General features: G+C 25.8%; 4 protein-coding genes across 10 annotated transcripts; 1 reads left to right on the top strand and 3 right to left on the bottom strand.

The window, feature by feature from the left end:
* Position 1: 1 nt before the first annotated feature.
* On the bottom strand, positions 2-2564 carry LOC100644127 (IST1 homolog). 2 transcript variants are annotated; one of them, XM_048405971.1, is made up of 6 exons: positions 1977-2564; positions 1508-1784; positions 1263-1418; positions 1064-1195; positions 943-996; positions 2-260 (listed from the first exon to the last, which is right to left on the bottom strand). In XM_048405971.1, exons 1-6 carry the CDS (start codon positions 2243-2245, stop codon positions 81-83), a joined length of 1068 nt encoding a protein of 355 aa, XP_048261928.1. In that variant the 5' UTR covers positions 2246-2564; the 3' UTR covers positions 2-80. The 2 variants fall into 2 exon arrangements, with proteins under 2 accessions (XP_048261928.1, XP_048261929.1); XM_048405972.1 differs by having other exon boundaries at positions 2-203.
* A 683-nt stretch (positions 2565-3247) lies between these two features.
* Positions 3248-6586, top strand: LOC100644365. The gene is made up of 12 exons (XM_048405980.1): positions 3248-3466; positions 3637-3764; positions 4047-4231; positions 4377-4453; positions 4627-4799; positions 4865-4944; positions 5057-5296; positions 5385-5586; positions 5705-5957; positions 6040-6102; positions 6202-6347; positions 6468-6586. The coding sequence occupies exons 1-12, from the start codon at positions 3324-3326 to the stop codon at positions 6584-6586; spliced, it is 1809 nt and encodes a 602-aa protein (XP_048261937.1). The 5' UTR covers positions 3248-3323.
* On the bottom strand, positions 5968-10716 carry LOC100643320 (charged multivesicular body protein 1b). Of its 5 annotated transcripts, XR_001098762.3 has the most exons (6): positions 10136-10716; positions 9307-9627; positions 8967-9111; positions 8745-8888; positions 8621-8672; positions 5968-8546 (listed from the first exon to the last, which is right to left on the bottom strand). XR_001098762.3 is itself a non-coding variant. In XM_012309081.3 (5 exons), the coding sequence occupies exons 1-4, from the start codon at positions 10155-10157 to the stop codon at positions 8777-8779; spliced, it is 600 nt and encodes a 199-aa protein (XP_012164471.1). In that variant the 5' UTR covers positions 10158-10716; the 3' UTR covers positions 5968-8672; positions 8745-8776. The 5 variants fall into 5 exon arrangements, 3 of the variants coding, with proteins under 3 accessions (XP_012164471.1, XP_012164472.1, XP_003395340.1); XR_001098761.3 differs by having other exon boundaries at positions 8621-8888; positions 10136-10715; XM_012309081.3 differs by having other exon boundaries at positions 5968-8672.
* Positions 10717-14370: 3654 nt separating this feature from the next.
* Positions 14371-19602, bottom strand: LOC100643444 (protein phosphatase inhibitor 2). Of its 2 annotated transcripts, none has more exons than XM_003395293.4 (4): positions 19282-19602; positions 18538-18708; positions 15026-15105; positions 14371-14753 (listed from the first exon to the last, which is right to left on the bottom strand). In XM_003395293.4, exons 1-4 carry the CDS (start codon positions 19359-19361, stop codon positions 14512-14514), a joined length of 573 nt encoding a protein of 190 aa, XP_003395341.1. In that variant the 5' UTR covers positions 19362-19602; the 3' UTR covers positions 14371-14511. The 2 variants fall into 2 exon arrangements, with proteins under 2 accessions (XP_003395341.1, XP_012164473.1); XM_012309083.3 differs by lacking the exon at positions 19282-19602 and adding an exon at positions 19120-19272.
* Between the last annotated feature and the right edge of the window lie 605 nt (positions 19603-20207).

The following is a 20207-nucleotide window of genomic DNA, read 5'->3' as shown; positions in this document are numbered from 1 at the left end:
ATTATTTTTAGTTATACCTACTCCACTATATTTTTGTCTTAATACAACATACATATTTGTAATATATCTTAAATAAGAAATTACTTTCTTTTTTTTAAATCTTCAAAGCGCTTCATTAAGTCGTCAAAATCAATGTCTTCGCTAGTAGATGGATTATTTGAGGGTAAATCATTCTCCGACGGCACGGCAGGCAAATCTGGAAGCTGAAAATCATTCATCGGCATTTTCGATCGCGGTTGAGGTTTTGGTTTCTGGTCGGACTGTAATAAAAAATCATAAATAAACGTATTACACAAAATGTATAATAATTAATACAAAATACACAATATATAAACGTATATGTCTAAGTTTTCAAGTAATAATAATAAATAATAATAACAAATAATCATTTTAACAAATATAATAATAGATAACAGCTCTATAATTGAAAAATTGGAAGTAAAAATAAAATATTAATAAACCTAATACAGCTAATCATAAGGATAGTAAGAGGCAGAAATGTTGGAAAGGGAAATCGTTATTGGTTGGAAAAGTGGAAAAGAAAATGTATTTTATGTAGTTTAATGATAAGCACTTTAAAACATTTTGTGTGTGTGTGTGTGTGTGTGTGTGTGTGTGTGTGTGTGTGTGTGTGTGTGTGTGTGTGTGTGTGTGTGTGTGTGTGTGTGTGTGTGTGTGTGTGTGTGATTTTTAATATTAAATTTAAAAGGGGATATGTGTGTTTGGGATGGGAATATGGACGGATGCAGACGAGTAGATGTGTTGGTGCTTTAAAAGTTATACGGAAATGAGTAGGGATCAGATATATATAAGCCAAATCCTTTTTTCAGGCTATAAAGCCAAAAAACAAATAAATATATACTTATATATCTAACTATTCATAATATTATTAATCTTCATTTACATATTTAGTGAGTTTAATTATTTTTGTTTTAAAATTACCTGTTTATTTAAATCAGGTGGAAATGATGCATATGCTGGAGGCAGATCATTTTCCTTAATAGATAAGAATTCATTAATCATCCAATAATTTAATTTACAGAATTTAAATTATATCACTCACAAGTTTGTCTCCATTTGAGTTATCTAAGGGAATGTTGTACAAAACATTATTTGGATTATAAGGAACATTTTGATCTTTACTTTCTAATGATCCTGGTGGAGTTACAAATCCTATAGGCCCTTTCTCAGAATTCTGAAAGGTGTGATTTGAATAAAAAGTGTAAATACAAAATAACTACATAGTAAAAGAGATTACTCACAATTAGATTGGATGCAGGATTTGGTAATAGAGGAGCTTGAGGAAACCCAATAAATCCAACTGGCAGTGGTAAGCCTCCAGAAGCTGTGTCTAAATTATTTCTTTCTGTGTTATTTCCAACATCTATCAATAAAGCATCTTGACCCTCTTGCATTATCTATGATATTGCAATTAAGATATTCATTCTCACAGTAAAATTAAAATTATTGTCATTATCAGTAATGGTTTCATTTCATAGTTTTTTACCTGTGGATCTGGTTCGTATTCAACATCATAATTTTTTGCAATCTCTATAAGATACTTCTCTACAAGAAGCTTAGATGGTGATTGCACGCTCATTTTATGTTTCAACTTCTCAGATATAGTTTGTACTGCTTCTTCCCTACATGCTTCTGTATATTGTTTCCCATATTTTGACATTAAGATATCAGCTATTATTTTCATTTCCTGAACATCAGTTTGTATTCTAGGAGCAGCCCAAATTATGGTAGAAATAGCTTCTGCTAAACCTTCATCTAAATTCCTATAACAATAAATATAATGATATTTAAAAATAATTATGTTATTAATGACTTTTATAACATTTTGCTAATAGAATGACAACTATTTTATTATTAATTTCATGATATTTAATATAATAAAGGTAATATTAAAAATTGAAACAATAAAATAGAATCGGAAAAGTAATGTTTAATCATTTGAATGACATACATACTTCATTTGTTGAATAAGTCCGAAACGTGCAAGCAAAAGATCACAATACATTTCGAGGAGTTCCATTGCTTCAACCATGTAATCTTCTCTAATAATGTGTTCAACCCGTATTTTTGCTCTTTCAACTTTACCTGCAGCGATGTAGTCAGCTATTTCTTTCCGTGCTTTCTGAGCAAGTTCGGTTTTCTTTTTCTCAAGCAACTTTAATCGATTAATTGCTAGCCGCAGATGCGTTTTTAATTTCGTATAATTCGGCCCACTCGAAAACATCTCTACTTGATCGTTCTTGTCACAAATGAAGAAAACTGATATAATCTTTCATGCTCCTACGTAGGAGTATAATAGAGGTTATTCAAGAACTGATAGAAAGTGACAGCTCAGACATATTAAATATATGATTGAAATGAGTTATATATGTTGCAAAATTTTCAATTATGACTTTTTTAATATTTATAATAAACTTATATAAAATGGTAAAAGTATTTGTAACGAAACGAATAAACTTATATTGTAATACATAAATCAAATTTGGTAATAAAGTACTTTTAAAGTAAAGAATATCTATCTACATATTACGCATTCTCGTGAGTCATACCATCGCTATTATACTTGCGTAAAAGTAAAATAAAGCGCTATTTTCAAATATTTCAACCTACATTAAATATACAATTAATGCTATAAATCCCATAAAATCAATGATGAGCTGTTTATTAATAGTTATATCTCTTAGTAATTAAATCTCTTAAATAAATGAATAAGTATTATTTTACATTACAATAAATATACTATTTCCAATGTAATAAAATATTTTGTCGTTTATAAAGTTTAAAATATATGTAATTAATTGTTTTCCCTATAAGGTTACAAGGTTACTTTCATTCTTACATATTCTTACATTATTTCATCGCGAGGTTCCGTACGAATGTAACATATTCTCTAAATATAAATGCATATGTCGCGATATGTACAAGGTGTGTCAGCTTTTCTTCGCTAAACATTGTCACGATGTTCTATGCCATTCAATCATGACAATAGAATAATAGTTAATTTCGTACATTTATTATAATTTTTTAGTACAGTCTCAAATGTCCTATATAACAGCGTTTTCTTATTCATATCTCACCGATAGAATATCCTGACAAAGTTTGGTCGGAAAAAACTGGATCATCCTGTATACATAATAACTGAACGCGCGATATTCGACTTCCTAGATGGAGGGCGCTTCAAAAAATCGATCGATCGATTGTTTAAGAATACACATTTCCGTTAAATTCTAGAAACAAAAATCGTTGCCGTGACGATTCGCATTGCCACCTCCGAATTTCTATCCTAATTCGTCAGTTCTCCAATGTTTTATTCAACTGAACTTCTTTCTCTCAGAAGGAAAGGCAAATTAGCCAAATGCTGGTTAGCCGCAACCTTTAGTGAAAAGATGTTTAAGGAAACTTGCAGACCAATATTAATTAAGAAGATTAACATAGTCCTTACTTGGTAAAGTACTTTTTTATTCTTACGATCGCTTTCAACTAATTATTTTGTTTAATTTATTTGAGTTTCTTGTGGATATTCTTTTGTCTTATTGTTACAATGATATTTTATTATTTCTGTACTTATTTATTAAGTTAATTACGTTATATATACGATTACGATTACAATTTTAGCGAAGAAATTTTATCAACGATTGAAATGAGGAATGGGAGAAATTATGGCAGATTTAGTCTCTATCTTTCTTCACAATTAATGTACGGTGCTGCGAAAATACTTCTTTACCAAACGAAATACTTTCAAGGTCATAAATCTTGAAATTAATATTTTATAATCTTTTTCGCAGTAATATAACAAGCATCTTTTATCTTTAAAAACATAAAAAGATTACTTTTTGTCTTTTTTTTTTTTTATTGTAGATCATATTTTCGCAATGAAGTGCACATTATTCAAAAAAAGGTAAAGATTTAAATTTTATGAAGCACTTAATTTCTTCAGAAATTCTAGAATTTCAGATTTGATTACTGATAAAGTACTTTTTATTAGTTTTAATATTAATAACTCGGCAAATTGTTAATAAGAAAAGCGTTAATATTAATAAACGCGAAAATATTTCAAATATCTTTTCGTAGGCATGAAGAATTTAACGCGGTAATGGCGTTAGAATTACCGGATGTTCCTCCTATGGAAGATGTGTTCCGGAATTTAGAAATTCCATCAAATTCGCATTTAATTACAGAAGAACCATATACTTCCGTTATAGGACGTTTGGTAAAAAAATAGTTATTAAAAAAGAAAAAAAGGACAAGTCCAACGCAGATTATTTATGATAATAAAATTCTATTTTGTGCTGTTATGTTATATATGATTTATATCGCGTTATTTAAATTTATAACATTACATTGTTCAAATGTAGATGCAAGATGAAATGAATTTCGGGATACTATCCGAACACGATATGGAACAATACTTAGCCGGACCAGAGCTATCCTTGTTAGTTTTAAGTATTTTTAAAGTAATTTTATACTTTCTGATCCTAATACTTTAAATTCTAATAATTTTAAATATGATTCGTTTAAAATTATTAAAATTATTAGAATACAATGGAATAGAACAATAAGTACATATTCTTGATATTTATAAAATTATTGCTATCCATTATTTAGAAACGAAATACGAAGATTTCCTTGGGATCAATCGACAGAAATTCATGAGAAATCGGTGCAAGTTCCTTTTATTGATGTTAACAGATTTGAGATTGAGACAATTGAAACTGAAAGAAAAACACGAGTAGCATCCGCTGAAAATGATCAACACAAATCCTTTGTCGTTCCTAGAGGTGCATTAATTATTGTATTTTTATTTATAGATAAGTTAGTCCTTTTTACAAATATGATTTTTTAGGCTCGGATGTTAAAAAGCCTGCGACTTCTAGGAAAAGAACTTTAATATCTCCAACAGAAATTCCTGCGAAAAGAAGCAAGGTACGTTGTGTAATTTTTTCATACCACTTTTTGTATAACTAAATTGTATAACTTTTTTATTGCCTTTCCGAACTACGTAATATAAATTTTATAGGAGAATTTCTATTTATAGATAAGTCCTGTAGAAAATTTACCACCTCCGCTTCCAATAGAACCACTACCACCACTGATAGACGAACCTCCATCTGCACCTGAATTACCGTTTCAATTACAGCAAGGTTTATCAGTTCTTGAAAATATAGAATTAATCGAAGTAGTAAAATCAAAAAAGACAAGAAAATGTTTCGATGAACGAACTCAACTGTCTGGTAGCGTCATGCGAAAATATATCAGGAATGTTTCAGTTCATACAGTGAGTTGTTTAATTGGTGTAATTTAATCATTGACTGAATATACAATTCAATTGTTTATAAACATGTTTATTTTTATTCATTTCTTAGAGACCTCTTTGGAGAGAAAGGTCTACGTCTATTTTACTACGAGGAATTGAATATCTAAGACAACCATCAACGAAAATTTCCAATAAATTGTGGGGAGAAACATTAAATAAATTGTTCAGTAGTTGTCTTACGAAACCATTGGCACAAACGGTTCAAAATGATTTTCAAGATGTTCTTGATTTTGAAATTGAACAGACAACAGGTAAATAACGTTTATTTCGATAAAATAGTGAAGAGATAAACGAACGTCAAAATAAAAAATAAACAAAGTGAATAATAAAAAAAGAAAGCAATAAATAAATACAATTTTAATTTTATAGCTGGAGAAACTATTCGTGTGGGCGCTTTAAGTAGACTACCGAATCAAACTGATGAATTATCATCAAGAAAGCTTATGTTTACTGCACCTGAAATTACTTATCAATCTAAAACATTAGAAAAAATCCTCCAAACAGAAAATCTCGTAGCAGGGGAAGAAGAAGAGCCTCCTGATGAGCAAAGAAAAGAAACAAAGGAGTTTGAAGAACCTCTAATTGAACTGCCTGAAATTACAGGTTTTGAAGAAAAAATTGGGTAGAGTTGATTATTATTTAGTTAGTGTAAACGTTTAATTTTGCTATATATTATATACAATATACGTTTCTAAATTTTTTAGAGAAAGGACAATAACAGAAAAATCATCTGATGGGAGAAATGCAAAATCCAGTTCTTCCTCCGTGTCAGTTATTTTTGCTTCATACTGTTACAAATATATGAATCTAATACATATTACCAACAGTTAATTGAACATTTCATAAAAATATTTTTCTTGTTGTAGTTCAAAGACACATTTAATCAAAAAAGAGTTGTTAGCATTAATGGAAACTCATTGGAGTGAAAGGACATTCATAAAATTTCATGATGTAATTTCACCAGAGAGTTGTAATAAATTTGATGCTGCATCCACCTTTGCACACTGTTTAGGTAAATTTAAATTAATTAATATAATTTTATTATCTCTTACTTTCTATTGTTATGTCTTCACTTAAATTTGACCGTACAGAAGATTCTCAATGATGATTGATATATATTTCAAATATTTAGAACTCCATGCAAAGAAAAAGATAATTCTGAAACAGGCTGAACCTTTTGATACAATTTGGATACAGAAATACCCTTATTATACCTCAGAAAGTGGTAACAGCACTGCTGCAGCATCATGATTAACTCTTCATAATTAACCATATAAAAATATACTACTTATTAAAATATTTATTATACAAATTTATTTTTATCAAACAAATATATAATAAACTGTGCATCATATTATTTAATATATGATGCACATATAATACAAGCATTTATTGCTACAAATTGTTTTTAAAGTACAATCAATCTACTTGAATTGTTCTGTCATACAGTATGTTTACAACATAAATACCATTGCAGTAATAAAGCTTTCCTTTGATAAATTGTCTTTATATAAAAGTATATTCCTTCTCATATCATAGAAAGTAGTACCTGCTATGTTTACAATATTGTGCAAAATTAATTATATTAATAGTTATTATCAATAATTATTAATAATTATTAATAACAATTAATAGTGCTTTCTTTTTATTCTACAGAAATCTAATCTTATAATATAACAAATGAGTTTTGATTATATTAAAAGCTTATTTTATCCATCAATATATAGCAAGTAAACTCTTTTTATTCAAGCAATTTGTGTTGAACATTTTAACGTGTCCATTATTTATAGGTACTTGTTACAGAGATAAGAAAGATATATAAGGTGTTCCAGGTGGAGTTTGCAATTAATTTCCATACTATAGCTCGTTTCAAAAAATATTTCAAATAAAACTTACCTTATTTCATAAGGGATATCTTATGATGATCACAAATCTTCTCTAGGTGTGGCGTGTTTCCGAGATTTTAAGGAGATCTTTGTTTTTTTATACGGAACTGTATTTTTTTTATTTAAGGAAGCGTGTAGTTGATTTCGTGACGAATTCATCGACTCATAATATGTTGGTACTCGAAGGTCATTCATTGCCTTTCAAAAACTTACTTTCTTTGAACGTTCTCAGGATTTGACTTACTGAAGTATTGCGTCGATTCAGATGTAAACATGAATCGAAATTACACAAATGATGCGATTTATCGTTATTCGTATTTGTTTTTCTTTATTAATAACTATAATTTGCTACTAGGCAGATATCCTCAGTTTGTATGACAGTTGCTTCAAAGGAATCAATATTATTGCAAATAGTATTACGTATGCTTTCCTCCGGTAACGATTTAATTTACGATGGTTCATTATACGCAATAATAAATTCGCAATAATTTCGCAATAAGATTGTCGATATGCCTCTAATTTTGCAAGAATGTGAGGAATTTGGAAGAATTAGTTCTGTCACTTTCGAGAAGGTGCAGCTATCATATAGGAATAAAGTAAATAATTGTACTGACTACAAAAGTCATCCTTTTGAATACATAAGAAACAATTTCTGGACAGTCAACAACAGTATGTTTCAAACACCAATATATTATAGTTCGATAAATTCATCCCGGAAAGGGTTACATGTCTACCTAAATAAAAACATATAGTTCTGTATAAAAAAGAAAAATAAAGATCACCTTGAAATCTCTGAAGCATGTCCACTTAGAGAAGGTTTGTGATCACCATAAGATACCGCCCTTCTTCCCAGGACAGGGTAAGTTCCATTTGAAATATTTTTTAAAACGAACTATAGTTTGGGAAATAATTGCATGCGTAACTTCAAATAGAACACTCTGTATAATCCCATTGACTATAAATATATTTATATACTGCTATAATTTTGAAATCATTTTAAGCTATAATATTTCTCAATTATTTCTCAATTACTTAATTATTATAATATTTTTCAATTGGTTTAATGAAATTCTGCAATTTTAAATAAATATGTACAGTTACTGAACAATATATGTTTGTCTTATACAAATAACTGAGAAACCTAATGATGGTGGGAGATTTTAGCTTTTTATATTATTACTATATAATTTTACTCGAAATAAATGAATAAGATTTAAGAAAAAGGTTTAAGATCATGGAGTATACATAAAAAAAATGTTTTTATACGTTTTCTTTTAACCCTTTGTACACCGACCGTTGCAAAATAAACCAGTCTCTGTATATGGCTAGAAAACAAAAAAGAAATTGAAATTTAAATATGTGCAATTGTAGGCGCTTATAATATCTAGTATGTAATTACCAAGCAATTATAGACAAGAATAGTATACGGTGATCATTTCCATTAAACTCTTCTATGGCAGTCAAAAGGTTAATAAGTTAATGCAAATTATAGCAGATAAAGATATATCTTTCTCATTATGTACCTGTGATGTAACTAGATTTTACATCTGTATTACTATTCACGAAGTCTTGCTAACCGTTGTGTAAGTTCATCTTGTTCTTGACTGATAGTAGAGGTACCTATACTACCTAACTGTCCAGATGGCAATTCCATATTCAACTCCAAACTGAAAAAAATTATACAATAAATTTATATTATAGGATTACATAATATTGTATAAAATAACTTTAAGGAATGTAGTTACCCAGCTTCGTCTGCAACTTGTTGTAATAAAGAATCAACATCATTCTGTGGAACATTTGTTGTTGTAGTTTGAGACATAGCATTCTCCATGTATGAACTTTGTACATCCAAATCTTCAAACTGACTTTCAAACTTATCCATAAGACCTAAGATTAAAGTTATAATATATTACAAACATTCATACACAGTCTCATTAGAAATTTATGATTTATTCATTATTTTTCAGATATCATATAAAATCATGGTAAAAAATTAAATTCTGAAATATACATAATATGTATATTTCACAATAGTATACACATATTACACAACAACATATACATATAAATATAAATATTTACCTGAAATTTTTTCTAAATTCATTGATTTCATTGCTGCATCCATAGCTTTAACTACTCCAGCCATTGACTGAGTAACTTTGCGTGTAGTCAAAGCAGTTTGTACTCTGCTAGCTACTGCATCAACTCTTGCACTCATCCGTAAATAATTAAGTGCCTGATTACGTTGGCGAATTGCATTTTCTGCATGAATTCGTGCACCCTCCATATTACCTTTTTGAATGGCTTTTTTTATTTTTGCCTTTTCCACCTTTTCTTCTTTTTCGCATTTCTTGGAATTTCTCTCTAATTCCTTCACAGCAAATTTGAGATTGAATAAATTTCCTTAATATTAATTTAGAAAAATACTTTTGTCTTCATTCAAATACATTGTTAATAAAATTTCCTTAAATGTAAACAGTACAAAACATAACATATATGAGAAAAATTACCACATAACCTTAAAAATATAATTTCATTTTAAACAAAATCCTGTAACATCCGTTAAAATTATGTACAGATTACTGTAATTTGCTTTTAAAACGTATATTATATCACAATGTATATTATAACGTGTTATATTAAAATGAAATCATTCATTAATAACATAAAAAGAAAACCTAAAATATTTGAAAATTCTTTTAGAATGTCTTAGATACAAAATCAGTATGAAACAATTTTTGATAATTTAAATACAATTGAAGAATTAATAAGAATTTTATAGAAATAGAGATTAGTTGCAAACATAATTCAGTAAAAAAAAACATTCATCTGAATAAAATTAATAAAGAACACTTGAAACCGACAATTTGAAAAAATATGTAAAAACTGAAAAATTTTAATAAAAGGATACTTTCCATCTGGGAGACGGACATAATTGACTGTTCAGCCCCCGTTTTGATGAGATTTTAAAAATAAACGATAGGTACAAACAATAGAACTACTTTGCTTTTGTCAGCAAAGATAAAACAAGTGACAATATGCGTTGCTATTTAATGAAATCAACTGTCATTCAAATTTGAATTTACCTGACATGATAAATATTAATATTTAACAGGTATTGGTACTCTAACGATGATTAATTTTGATTATTCTGGTAGATATCTAAGTAAAAAGATTACTGTGTGATTAATTATTACTATTCATTTGATAGATGACATAAATGAAAAATATATTCTCATAGATGGAAAAGTAGAATATATTTTTTAGAATATAAACTGCTACACCAACTGAGAATGTCTTAAACGCTCATTGACTATATAATATCAGAAAGGAAATTTCCTCTTTGGTAACACAATCAGATAAAATCATAGATGAATTATAATATAGATACCGTATATGATATTTTGTCACATAATCTTGAAAAATATAATAATGACGGTAACTTATTCAACTGTATCAAATTTAGCAAATATATTAGCAAGCTGTATCAAATGTATCAAATTCATTAGTGACTATCGACTACTTACCGGCGAATAGCTGGAGTATCACGTGACCAATTATGTCTACGTTCCTATTCTATGATTTGCCTGTAGACTTAATTGCGTTCATTGCTCATGTCATGTGTTTATCTTTCCTAACTTAACTGACTGACTCGTTAGATAGAAAGTAATATGTTTATCATATATTTATATGATATTAGATTACTATTATTTCCCACATGAGACTACAGATCAACTAGTTTAATTTAGTTTAGTTTATTATTCTCTTTCAGTACAGATCAAGTATTGTAGTAAATACATAAGTACTAATCACAAATGAAATAATATGAAAAATAAATGAATAGGTTTCAATAATTAATTATTGGTTTTAATAAATAATAAGAAAATGTTCATATTATACTTGCGAAACTTGTTTTTATTAAATTTGTAATGTATATATAACATCATACTGGATATACATTTAGTAAACTTAGAATAATTCATTCTTGAAATATAATAGGATTTTAATGAAAAGCAAATAATTATATTGTGCTTTTATATAAAAAGTTTAATAGGTTGTAATTATACACATTTTGTATATTTATCAGTAGTATGAATTAATGGGATGTGTTTTATAACGAAACAATTTGAAATTAATTTAAAAGATTTTCTTTAAAACAAAATGAAAAATTATGGTCAAATTAATGAAAAGATGCCATATGTTTCCATCTTCCAAAATATATCTCAAATTTGGGGAATAATACTTTCTATTTTTTATGTTATTAAATTATGAAAATTGCAAATTGTTTCATATATAAATATATTCACATAATTTTTAAATATAAAATGTTTGCAATGTGTATGAAATAAGTGCTAGTAATAATGATGAGAAACGCTTTTAAAGAAATAAAATATGTGCTAAAAAATGTCTAAAAACTTACTAGAAGACAAAAATAATTTACATGAAAATTCTATATTTATTATACTAAAGTATGTTATGATTTAGACATTACATTAATATTTCAAATATGATTGATTAACTATTTATGTAATATATGAAACATTTTTTTTGTAAACATCAAATATCTAAAGAAATATTAATCTTCTATAAGAATGATATAGTATGTGTGTGTGTGTACGCGCGCGCGCGCGCGCGCGTGTATATATATATATATATATATATTTTCTTTTTTTTTTCTTTTTCATTGCACATAAATTGCAATAATTGGATGGCTTTCTACGTTACATTATATTGTTTCTTTATGTTTTAGAAACAAAATAAAATAATCATCTATCTTCATCCTTGGTCTATTTGTCCATTACGCTCTATTCTTTTCTACCTTAATCTATCTTTAAAGCTGCAAATTTGAGTATTCTATTTAAGTTAAGCGTAGTAGCTTGTTTATAGTAATGCAACAAAACTGAGAATCAAACACTTATCCTGTTACTTATATTTTTTATAAGTCTATTGAAGTTTTATGACATAGTTACATATCTGCATATATTATTATATATTAAAACATACTTTATTCTAAACTTATATATAAATGATGCTAATTTATGCATATTTTCAGTTATGAATTTAAATTTGCATTGATAGCGAATTTGTTTATTTCAAAATTTTATTTCAGGTATTCAATTATTTGAATCTATATATAATATTCATAATCAGTTACTGAAAAATATTTGATTTAGTATCCGATTCACGGTTTTATTGCGTTCTACATTTTAAATCTGAATACATTGAATTCGTTGTTAATACACATATTTACAATGTAAAGTACATTCTGAAACGATAACCGTCAGACGAAAATTTATTTTTCTAAAACTAATTTGTATAAGAATCCTACTGTAATCTACAAAAATACCTGTTACACGTCATAGGAAGTATTTCTGAACGAAAAATAAGTTCGATTGTCTAGATAATAATCTCTCTTGCCATAAACTGTTGTATTATGATATATATGTATATACATAAATAATAATGTTCCATCTCGAAGTATAATATAATACTTCACATATAAAGAATTTCAAATTTATAAAGCCTTGGTTGTTTGCACCGTATTATAATAAGAATAGAAAACTAATATAAATCTTAATTTGTAATAAAATAATAAATTAGTTTTAAAGATAATATCAATTTTTTAGTAACAAGATCAAAGGGCTTGAGATGTTTATGACAAGGAATATATTATATTTTAAATAAAACATGTAAGGAGATATAATTTTACAAATGAAAGATTTACACAGTTTCATATTTAGACAAATTCACATTGATTATATTATACACATATATCTTATTAATTGAGCTTATATTAAAAAAGGAAATGCAAAAATTAATAAAATATTAAACTTTATTATTAATAGACAAAATACAGTTTTATTAAATTAATATTCAGCAATTTTTAATAATATATTAATGTTAGTACAAAAATTTTGCATTTATTTATAAAAGTAACTTCTTTTTCTTAATATTTAGTATGCATAAGTTAAATTTAATTATCGTGAAAGAAATAAAAGGAACTAATATATCTAAATGATATGTATTACTATGCGAACAAAGATAATATCAATGTAAAAATGTCTAAAATAAGATTCTAATTTCAGAATCTTTTACTCATCTCACATACCTTACAGAACACCCTGTTTTAAGAATATTTTGTAAACTGTAATATATAATTAGAAAATGAGAAATTCTTAATGCATGAAATGGAGAAATCTATTATAAATTTAATATAATAAATTAGTATGAGTGTATCTGTAATAATATCTTGTGTTCAGGAAATTTTTCCATCTTTTATGCGCATTACTAATTATGTAAAAGAATTCATTCTTTAAGAATTACTCATTTCCTAATTGCTTAGGATCTTATAAAACATTTAATAAGCGCTTTAATAATAATTTTATAAATGTACATCACTGATTAACTATTTCAATAAGCAATGTGATTAATTAGAGCATTCAAAAAATCATTAGCCTATAATTCATGTAAAAAAAAAAACTAAAGTATTGCTCAAGTTTATAAATATAAATCTTAATCGAAGTATGTTAAATATTCTGTTGAAAAATTAATTATTTAATTATTAAGAAAATAATATAATATTAGTGGTTTTCTACATAGCAAACAGATATTATAAAATGACATAAATAATCATTTAATCCTTGCAAGAGAACTTAATATGTAATAGAAGAATTTACGTGAAAATAAATTACAACTTATGCATTAAAATATCAGTATCCAGTAATTACTGTTTATATATTAGTAAAGTAATTAGTAAAGTAATCAAATTACATTTTTACTACAGCACCAATAAAAGTTAGAAAATTACTGTGATTTTCTTATAAACAAAAGAAATTTGTAGTTTCATTTTTGAATTAAGAATGTCTATCATTCTGTACAATTACAGAACTAAGTACTAGCTTGAATTCAATAAATAATAAATGAATAGCCAATAATTAAATTGCTGAAAATAAGTAATTAAATTAAATATTTGTGTAATTATTAATTATTTATTAATATGTGCTTTCAATTACGCAATTAATTACTTATAAATTCACTATACATTCGTTGTGTAATTAATTACACTGATTAATGTATAAGTCAGTTATTGAAAAATAGTAAATTGGTCAATTACAAAAATTTATTAACTTAATCATTTAACTCATGTAAAACGGACATTGTAATTTATTGCATTTGTCAGTTGTATAATAGTAAATAAATTTAACATGAACTAAAATTTTCAGAGAATTGAACTCTAAATTCTAATGAAGTAATTTATAATATTATTTATTAATGTCCATCGCCATATCACTTTCCTTTTGTTATATTGCAAGATGGCATGCACTTGAATTTAAGATCAAAATCATGTTCTTCAGGATGAAGAGAATTATTGTCATCTTTTTCTATGTCTTCTTCATGCTCTTCATTTTCTTCATTGTCCTCCTCATCTTCATCTTCATCTTGTTCAAGTAATTGTTTTCGTGCCATTTGAACTACTTGCCATTCTTGATAATGACGCTTTCTCTTTGCTTCAAATGCTTTACGTTTTTCTAAAATTTTTCCATATACATTGATATTTTTTTTGTTACTCAATATCACATTTGGATAATAATCTTTCTCATTCCTCCTCAATTGATTAAAATTAATTACTTTTTAATAGGATATTTAGAATTATAATTTTAATAATAATAACAGTAAAATAAAAATCATTTCAATGAAAGATATTTATAATCAACTATAAGGCATATATATTGGTATATATTATATTTATGCAAATATAATTAAAATATATATCTCTATGAAAAGGTTTATAATTCCTTACCTCTTTCTTCAACGGTTTCTTTTTCATCTTCATCTTCACTTGATTCTTCAAATATTTTTGGTTTACTGCCTTCTGCCAATCTGTAAATATGAGAAAGAAAATTCTTTACAATTTGAAATGAAAAGAAATGCAAAATTTATGAACTTTTAGTGTTTAGATTGTTCAAACCTATAATTATTAATGAAATAAAATATTTAGGAAAACCAAATTTGTGAAAATATAAAATATAAAATGTATTTAATTGTTGTTGATATTTTCAAGTACAATTGAAGAATATACAAGTGCAAAACATATAACTACTAATACTACTAATTGTAATAAAAATAAGAAATAAAGCAAATAAATGGAATAATTATTCACAAAAGTACCTTAATATTTTATGTAGGGTTCCCAAAATAAAAAAGTATATATAATACATTTAAATATTATAACGTATGAATCGTTTCCTTCTTATTACATACATTTTTATAACAATACCTTAAATCCTAATTTATCTTTGTAATGTAGTCTGTAATTACTTCATTTGAATCTTTCCAAAGACAATCATTTTGATTAAATCATAGGCATTTTACAACCCCATATTTATACTTAATGTAAAATACTTTCTTATTGAATGTAGTTCAAGCATGTATTTTTATGTAATTTGCTTTTAGTATGTAACATTCCGAAGTAAAGATGTAATTGGTTATAAAGGTAGCTGATCTGTACTACTTGTATGACATATGGTTACATTTTCATTTAAATATTCATTAGCAAAATTATGTGTATATTATTAATTATATATCGTATGCAACTTTTTTTATGATGCTTAATACTATTACAAAAATAATTATTAAAATAATATTGTAATACTGTTAAACGTTTCTTAATAAAAAATGATATAAAATTAAATTTATGTTAATATAAATATATTATAACTGAAATGAATTAAATATAAATAAATTATAATACAAATTTGGTAAGATTAGGAGAAATGAATTTCAAATTTATTATTTCATTATATCTTGATTTTCATGTCACAGTCAGTAGTTGTCTACACAGAAATTATTTTTTATTACTTACTTTTTTGCTATATTAAATAGGTAATAAAGGTATATTGTTAAACAAAATTTTGTGTGGAGTTCAGTATTACATGCATTTATATGATCAAAAATTTCTAAATACTTTATAGAAAAAATACTGTTACTTTTGTAGAGATTTTCATTTATCTTTATATGGTAAGGCATAATAGTCGTATCAATATAAACTATCTTTTGAAATTATGAATGGAGATTTCGTGAAATGAATGAATGCAACAAGTAAATAAGTTGTTATAAAAGTTTATAGTACATAGAATATTTTAATACATAGCAATAAATAAATAAAGAAATTAATTTATCCTATTATATCTTACCAGGTAAGAATTCATTTTCGACAGTGAGATTAACAATCTAATATATGTAAAAAGATTTTCTGTATGTGCATGTGTGTATGAATGAATTTCTTTGGTACTTCAAAATGCTACCATAATGCTTCAAACTCTAATGCTACTTAACTATTTTTCCTTCTTTTCTTGTAGTGCATGTCAACTCCATTCAAGTGTTCAAATTTCACACAGTAGAATTACTTTTCTGAAAAAAGTATAAACGTAAAGGAGACTTTTGAAAGATGTGTAACACCTTAAAATAACAGAGACCACTGTACGTATTAGTTAAGTTACAGAATTTTTGCATAATGTATTTGTAGAAACTTTTTATATTATTCATTGTAAAAATTGGATGCTTAATTGGAAATTTTGATTTTAAACAATAACATGTATAATAATTTTTTAAATTCTTCTAAAAATATATATTTATTGTAGTTATCTTAAGTTTCATATATTTATTGGATATTGGTTTTTCATTATCAACATGCATATTATATAGACTTTTATTTGATTTCTCAGGTTGTGTTAATTCAGTATTATTCTACAATACATTAACATAAGAGATTGGTTTTATTTTCTTTATTATTAAAACGTTTAAAAATTTAGCTTATGTAAATTTAAAAAATGTATGCCCCAAAAATGTATGAAAAAATGTTTTGTAAAAATATTTTATTTTAAATGTATGTGCATTCAATTTTGACAATTAATAATGTTTAAAAAATTATAACTATATGTCATGTAATTTTCGACTTCGGGATGTTACATACCTTTTGAAACACTTTGTATGTTTCTTGGTGCATGTATATTCGATTAAAACTGTTTGATCATAGTATTTGTAAATATGTGAACCATCTTAAAAATTGTTCCTGTTTATTCAAATTTTGGAAATTTAAATAATATATTTCTGAAGAATTCAAGCAATTTTCCACACAAGAACCTCTTTTTGTGTAGAATTACTGAAAATAATAAAGGAATACAACTCTGAGGAGCAAAAACAGCAAATGTACATTTTGAAGAGCACTGAAACTTACCAATGAAGATTTATTCCAATAAAAAGAATAAATCAACATGAAATTTCTACATACATTTGCATACATTCATTCTATTCTTAATATTCAATTCCAACACCAACACTTGAGCATTATGTATGTAACAATGCTATACTCTACATGGTGATGTTGCTACTTAGTACAGAATAGTAGCATAATTTAAATTTGATAGTTTCCATTTAAGCCAATCCTGGTATAAAACTCTAAACAGATATCATAAATTAGACTGATTGAAAAATTTTAAACGAATAAAAGGAATATAATATTTTATATTAAGATCTGAGCATAATGCATCCTTCCAGAAAATTATAAATAACAATCAGTTTAGATTATAATATTAATAAAATTAATTTTCAAATGATTTTTTAAATAATATGCTCCTTACAAACATAGAGAAAGAAAGAAAATTAATAATTAGAAACTCATTACAATAAATTGATCGATAGTAAAATAACAAAATATAAACATTAATTTTAATTTGTTAATTCATTCATTGATTTTTTAAGCAATATGTATATCTTATTTTAATGCCATTAATTCCCTTAAAGTAAGATTACAAGTTATAGAATATCGCACTATCAATTACATTTGTGTATCACATAAATTAATTAAAAATCTATTTCAAATAATATTTTTTTTCTATCTACATTATTTTGGAAGACACTATGCACTTTTGTATTATATATATTGTGAAATAAGAATGTGTGTAATTATATTATTTTTATTAAATAAAATAATATAAAACGAATATTACGGACATATTTATTATTTATGAGAAGTAGTTAATATTCTAGTTAGTATTAACATGAATGTAACTATAAGTTTAGTTACTATTGATGTTCTTGAAAAATTATACATATTTTGTATATTACAAAATTATACACTTCTTGTAATTGAAGTTTATAGAAAGCTACCAAATTCCTTTTCTTTTCTTTTTTTTTCTTTTTTTTTTTTTTTGGCGATATGTAGCAATGTGTACAATGCAGAAGATATTTATGAAAATAACTAGAAATATAGAATAAAATATTTATTTCTAATGAATTAATATAAATACTTACTTGGTAGCAACTGCAGTAGAATCTAATTGATCAAATTGAAATTCAGCTTGCAGGCCTTCATAGTTGTATGGGGTTTTTGGTTCATCAATCTTCATATGACCATAATCTTTTTCTGCTGGGTGTAATGTTGCAATTATATTCATTTCATCCCATTTTGTTTCTTTGCTTGGTCTGTAATAAAAATTGTCATACATTATTAAAGATTTATCATTAATATTTACTATTTTAAATTATGGGACAAGCAAAATGTAAAATTAATATAAAATACTATCAATTTCCCAACAGTATTTGATAAAACGCTGATTATGACCTACAAATTCAAAAAATTATGTTGTAAGATTATAATAAAAAACGATATATTTATTAATATGGTTCAATAGATAAATTACAATTAAAATTTTTTACGTATAAAATTTACTTAACTATCACAGTCTGTAACAACTTTAAACTAAGTTAAATGGATTAAGAAAGACAGTAATTAATTTACAATTATGACAATGCTCTAATAAAATAAAAATAAAATATAAGTAATTAAATGAAAAAGAAAAAGAAAAATATAAGAATGATTTAAATTAAACTAACCTTAAAACACAAGTTAACTCTGTCATCATCTCTCTTTCTCTCTCTCATATAATTTTTAGTTATAAAAACGTATTCACTTTAAAGTTACTCGTTTATATATGTATGTATAAATGAAACCATAGCTTCAATATGAAAGAAATAAATCTAAAAAATCATTTATACCTGGGTATATCTGGATTATCGAAGCTGCTAGATGATTTTAAAATTCCCTTAGGAGGCCGTTTCGAAAGATTTTCTGCCATTTTGAAAAGAGATTGATTCACATTTGATAATTATAAAACATGACGAATCTTTGTAAAGTCAAATTTTCTTCAGAATGTTTCCACTCGAATTAGAAGTAATTGGACAGTCGTTTATTGACGACGACAAATTACCACCTTAACAATTTTCAGTTTTAAATGGAAAAATCACGAGCTCTGATTGGTGCCATGTTACACAAAACCTTATACAGGGCAGGGTGTATTACGTAGTATATATGTATATACATATTTCGTAGTACCACGGTCATTTTCGAATTAAATTACTGAAGCATCGAAATCTATTTTTTGTAAGTGAAGTTATAGCTCCCTATTATGTAATAAGCCGTTAATGAAATTAAAAGTTTATGATAGTATAACAGATTTTACGTAACGGAGCATTAAATCGAGGTTTCGATTAACTATGATAAAATGAGAATTTTTCTACGTATACTTCTGTTAAATAATTCTGCTTTATTATTTTTTTATAATTTTACTTATGTGCACTATAATAATATTATTATTACCGTGTACACAATCTATGAATAAAACTTTGTTTAATTCTATAAACTCTAAACGAATTACTATTTACACAAAACGACATATTAAATTATAAACATCAAGTATTAAGTACATATAAAATTAAATACATATTAAATATTAAATTACAGAATATAACGTTTTTTATATTTAAATTATGTTAAGTACATATTTGACATTTCAAATTACTTATACGATGTATAATTATCTGTTTTGTTTCTTATTTGATATAAGCAAATTAATTATAGCACGGGCGAATATATATATATATAAAAGAATATAACAAGTATAACAAAGATTAAAAGTGTCGAA

This window comes from Bombus terrestris, chromosome 5 (assembly GCF_910591885.1).
Source record: "Bombus terrestris chromosome 5, iyBomTerr1.2, whole genome shotgun sequence".
Taxonomy (NCBI): Eukaryota; Metazoa; Arthropoda; class Insecta; order Hymenoptera; family Apidae; genus Bombus; species Bombus terrestris.
Note: the sequence above shows the minus strand (reverse complement) of the source record. Positions and strands in the feature narration are given on the sequence as shown.

Coding starts and splice junctions, on each gene's coding strand:
- LOC100644365 (XM_048405980.1), top strand. CDS start 3,324: ATGTTTTATTCAACTGAACTTCTTTCTCTCAGAAGGAAAGGCAAATTA. Junction 3,765..4,046: donor CCAAACGAAATACTTTCAAG/GTCATAAATCTT, acceptor TAATAAGAAAAG/CGTTAATATTAATAAACGCG. Junction 4,454..4,626: donor GCCGGACCAGAGCTATCCTT/GTTAGTTTTAAG, acceptor TCCATTATTTAG/AAACGAAATACGAAGATTTC.
- LOC100644127 (XM_048405971.1), bottom strand. CDS start 2,245: ATGTTTTCGAGTGGGCCGAATTATACGAAATTAAAAACGCATCTGCGG. Junction 997..1,063: donor ACTCAAATGGAGACAAACTT/GTGAGTGATATA, acceptor TTATCTATTAAG/GAAAATGATCTGCCTCCAGC. Junction 261..942: donor CACCTGATTTAAATAAACAG/GTAATTTTAAAA, acceptor TTTTTATTACAG/TCCGACCAGAAACCAAAACC.
- LOC100643444 (XM_003395293.4), bottom strand. CDS start 19,361: ATGGCAGAAAATCTTTCGAAACGGCCTCCTAAGGGAATTTTAAAATCA. Junction 18,709..19,281: donor GATAATCCAGATATACCCAG/GTATAAATGATT, acceptor TTTTTATTACAG/ACCAAGCAAAGAAACAAAAT. Junction 15,106..18,537: donor TCTACTGCAGTTGCTACCAA/GTAAGTATTTAT, acceptor TCATATTTACAG/ATTGGCAGAAGGCAGTAAAC.
- LOC100643320 (XM_012309081.3), bottom strand. CDS start 10,157: ATGTCCGTCTCCCAGATGGAAA. Junction 9,628..10,135: donor GTCCGTCTCCCAGATGGAAA/GTATCCTTTTAT, acceptor ATTAATATTAAG/GAAATTTATTCAATCTCAAA. Junction 9,112..9,306: donor GAATTTAGAAAAAATTTCAG/GTAAATATTTAT, acceptor CTTTAATCTTAG/GTCTTATGGATAAGTTTGAA.